The sequence below is a fragment of the Lasioglossum baleicum genome, unplaced genomic scaffold (genome assembly GCF_051020765.1).
Source record: "Lasioglossum baleicum unplaced genomic scaffold, iyLasBale1 scaffold0071, whole genome shotgun sequence".
Taxonomy (NCBI): Eukaryota; Metazoa; Arthropoda; class Insecta; order Hymenoptera; family Halictidae; genus Lasioglossum; species Lasioglossum baleicum.
In genome coordinates this window covers 533846-536775 of record NW_027469131.1, presented here as the reverse complement: position 1 = coordinate 536775, position 2930 = coordinate 533846, and the positions used below count along the sequence as shown (strand labels likewise).

The 2930-nt window shown below is 48.0% G+C and overlaps 1 protein-coding gene across 1 annotated transcript; it reads right to left on the bottom strand.

Moving 5' to 3' along the window:
- Positions 1 to 1793: 1793 nt before the first annotated feature.
- LOC143219765 (uncharacterized) lies at positions 1794 to 2726 on the bottom strand. The gene is made up of 3 exons (XM_076445643.1): positions 2653 to 2726; positions 2194 to 2470; positions 1794 to 2097 (listed from the first exon to the last, which is right to left on the bottom strand). The coding sequence occupies exons 2-3, from the start codon at positions 2349 to 2351 to the stop codon at positions 1794 to 1796; spliced, it is 462 nt and encodes a 153-aa protein (XP_076301758.1). The 5' UTR covers positions 2352 to 2470; positions 2653 to 2726.
- Between the last annotated feature and the right edge of the window lie 204 nt (positions 2727 to 2930).

Below are 2930 nucleotides of genomic sequence, written 5' to 3'. Positions count from 1 at the left end.
TGACGTTGCAACCTTTGCGACGTCCCTTCTCCGTTAATTCCGCGCATATTTGAGAGCGATAAAGGACCGGACCGCCCTCTAACGGGACACGTTACCGATACAGGATTCGAGAGCGCTCCTCTAAGAGATTCCGATATTATCGAGGACCTCCTAATGACATCTGTCGCGCGTGCCGAGAACGGCAAGTTTCAGGGCCGTATATGGAACGCGCAGAAGGAACCACCGATCGTCCGAATTGTCACGGGAAATGAACAATCGCCCCAAGGCCAGGAAGCTCCCGACGGAAAAGCGAATGGCCGTTTCGAGAAATTAGAGCTTGGTGCGAGGACACTCGGCCAACAAACCGGAGGCGCCGCCAGGACAGAAGCTCTCTTAAACATCTCGTCCAAGGTGACGCACTGGAAGACCTGACGCCGTCTCGCCCCGGCAAGGGAGAGCTACCCCGGGGTCGGTGCCCTCGTAGCCAAGAAGAGGAAGCCCCTCCGCTGGTCAAGTCGAGCGATAGGCTCCTTGACCAATTTCGTGATTGCCCGGGGCCCTAGGGCGCGAAGAGGGAACGCTCCTGTGCCGCAGAGTTACGCCGTGGAAACACGCCATAGGCAATTCGGAAAAGCGGTCGAGTGGGGGGAACCGAGTTCGATCCGCTAGATTGCCGAAAATCGATGGATCACTGTCGCGCTGGCTCTCGTTATCGCATGTCGTGCGTTCTGCACTCGCGTTGCGAACTAATTGTAACTTAGCGTCGGGAAACCGAGAAGTGCCCGTTGGAGGTTTTCGTGGTGTCTAGGATGAAGTCCACCTACGCTCCGGCCGTGCCTCACGCTCTATCGAGAGCAGTTCCGAAAAAGGGCATCGAAAACGAGAAACGGTAAGCCGCACTTGTGATCCATTCGGTATTTCGTTGCGCGACGGCTCGACCTTCGTCGCGAGAGGACGAATGCTTCCCATTCCGTCCTCGATAATTCGCTCGCGTTCGTTTCGGGAATGCTTTGAGATTTCGAGATTATTTTGAGAGTTTTCGTCTCTAAATTACGTGCGAAAGAGTGTCCTAAGAGGAGTCGCGTTTCGTGAGAGTAAATCTTTTCGGTCTCTTCGTGTTTCTCGAATCCTGTGTCTCTCGCCGAACATCGAAGGGTTTTCGTCGGCGTTCGATCGCGTAATTGTTAGCGTACGCGTCGGGGCGAATCACGGGCGGAAGTCATCGCGACAGTCTCGCAGTTCGCCGGTCATCTGCGCCTCGCGTTTCCGAAGTTCGTTGCGAACGAAATCACGGTAATTGTCAGCGGTATCGTGCGAGCAAAATCGGTAAGACAACCGCGCGGCGAACGACCATCTTCTCGCTATCTTGTATGAAGAGCGCGGGCTCTCGGGTCGCGGTCACGTGGCCGCAGATTTTGTAATTGAACGACTGCTACAATAAATAGCTCGAGACCATATCGTAGTCGAATTATTCGATTCCCTGTGAGATCCGTCCTGCCGAGAGGGCTGTCCTAGTCACCCCGTGTTCGAACCATCTGGCCCAGTCGCGACGTCGTTTTCGATCCGCGTATCTCGAAGATTCGACTCTCGACCTCGGCTTCTCCGAGCTCGAGCCGTGTTCCGCGTTTCGTGTGGCATCCTTGCGGTGCCTGGCGCCCGAACCTTTCGTTTGTCGTGAGGAAATCGTCGAATCCTCGAGTCTCGTTTGTCTCGGGCGGACCGCGTGTACTCGGCTTGCACGCGGCCTGGTCTCAGCGCCTGCAAGGCCCGAAGTTGACCGGCTTCCGCGAGTCAAACCGCTCGTCGGAAAAAGGTTAACGTGACAATATATACTTTACTTTCACTTGTATACTACTTACGGAGAAAATACCATCAGCATAGATACAGTGGGAGGTATCAAGAACGTTCAAAAGTGTGCCTGTAGTGAACAAAATGGCTGCTTTACCCTCTTCATCCTTTATTACTATTTTAGTAATGTTATCCATGATAGAATGAGTCTCAATGCAGTCATTTATGGCGATTAAATTAGGTGCAACTTGTGGATAGCTTTTTTGTCTTTCTCGGAAAAGTACAGCTTTTATACTGTTATATGATAATGTGCTTGCAGCAATAGGATACCTACACAAAAAAAGAATTTTATTTAGTTTTCTGATAATTTTTAAATCTATTTCATATTGTTCAAAGTTTCTTTCAAAAATATGGTACAATAATTACTGTCTACAGATGTCATCGAAGATTTTTTTTAATGGGATCAATGTCTCCCGACATAGTTGAAGCATATCACTTTTCATTTTCTCCCGCTGGATTGTATGAAACAATTTAGAATGATTGTGGGATTTTAATAGCGTAATAGTCCCATCGCTGAGAACCATCACAGCCCCACAACATCGTGTGGTGCGTCGTGTGTTGCAACGATAAATATTTTCACTGCGATGATCTTTATTGTACACGTAATCGTTGTGTACAAAGACAAAAGAACCTTTCACTTTACCTGCGATTTTTTCCACCTATTAACAGTATGATTACTTTGAGAGAAACAAAATATTATCGGCAATACAATGAATTTTAAACAGCCATAATTCGACATATGTAAAAAAATTGGTAAAACATTGACGACACGGTAAAATTACGATTACACATTTTATAGAATGAATATGAAAATACGATCATTACCTTGAATATAATTGATTCTAACAATATTGTATTGTAATATTCGTTAGCTACGCGTTGCGTGCGTCAGATGAAATAACAAGTGGTGGTCGCTGACTAAACAAATGATTCTTGTCACGTCCTGGCGGGGCTATAAGAGCAAGAGAAGAGAATACCGCGGCCCGGCTACTCTGCTCTTCCACTGACTGACATTTAATAAAAGTGTTGGTCTTTTTATCAACAGACTAGGACCCGATGCCGACACCTGCATGCAGTCTTACACAGATGAAAGATGCACGCGA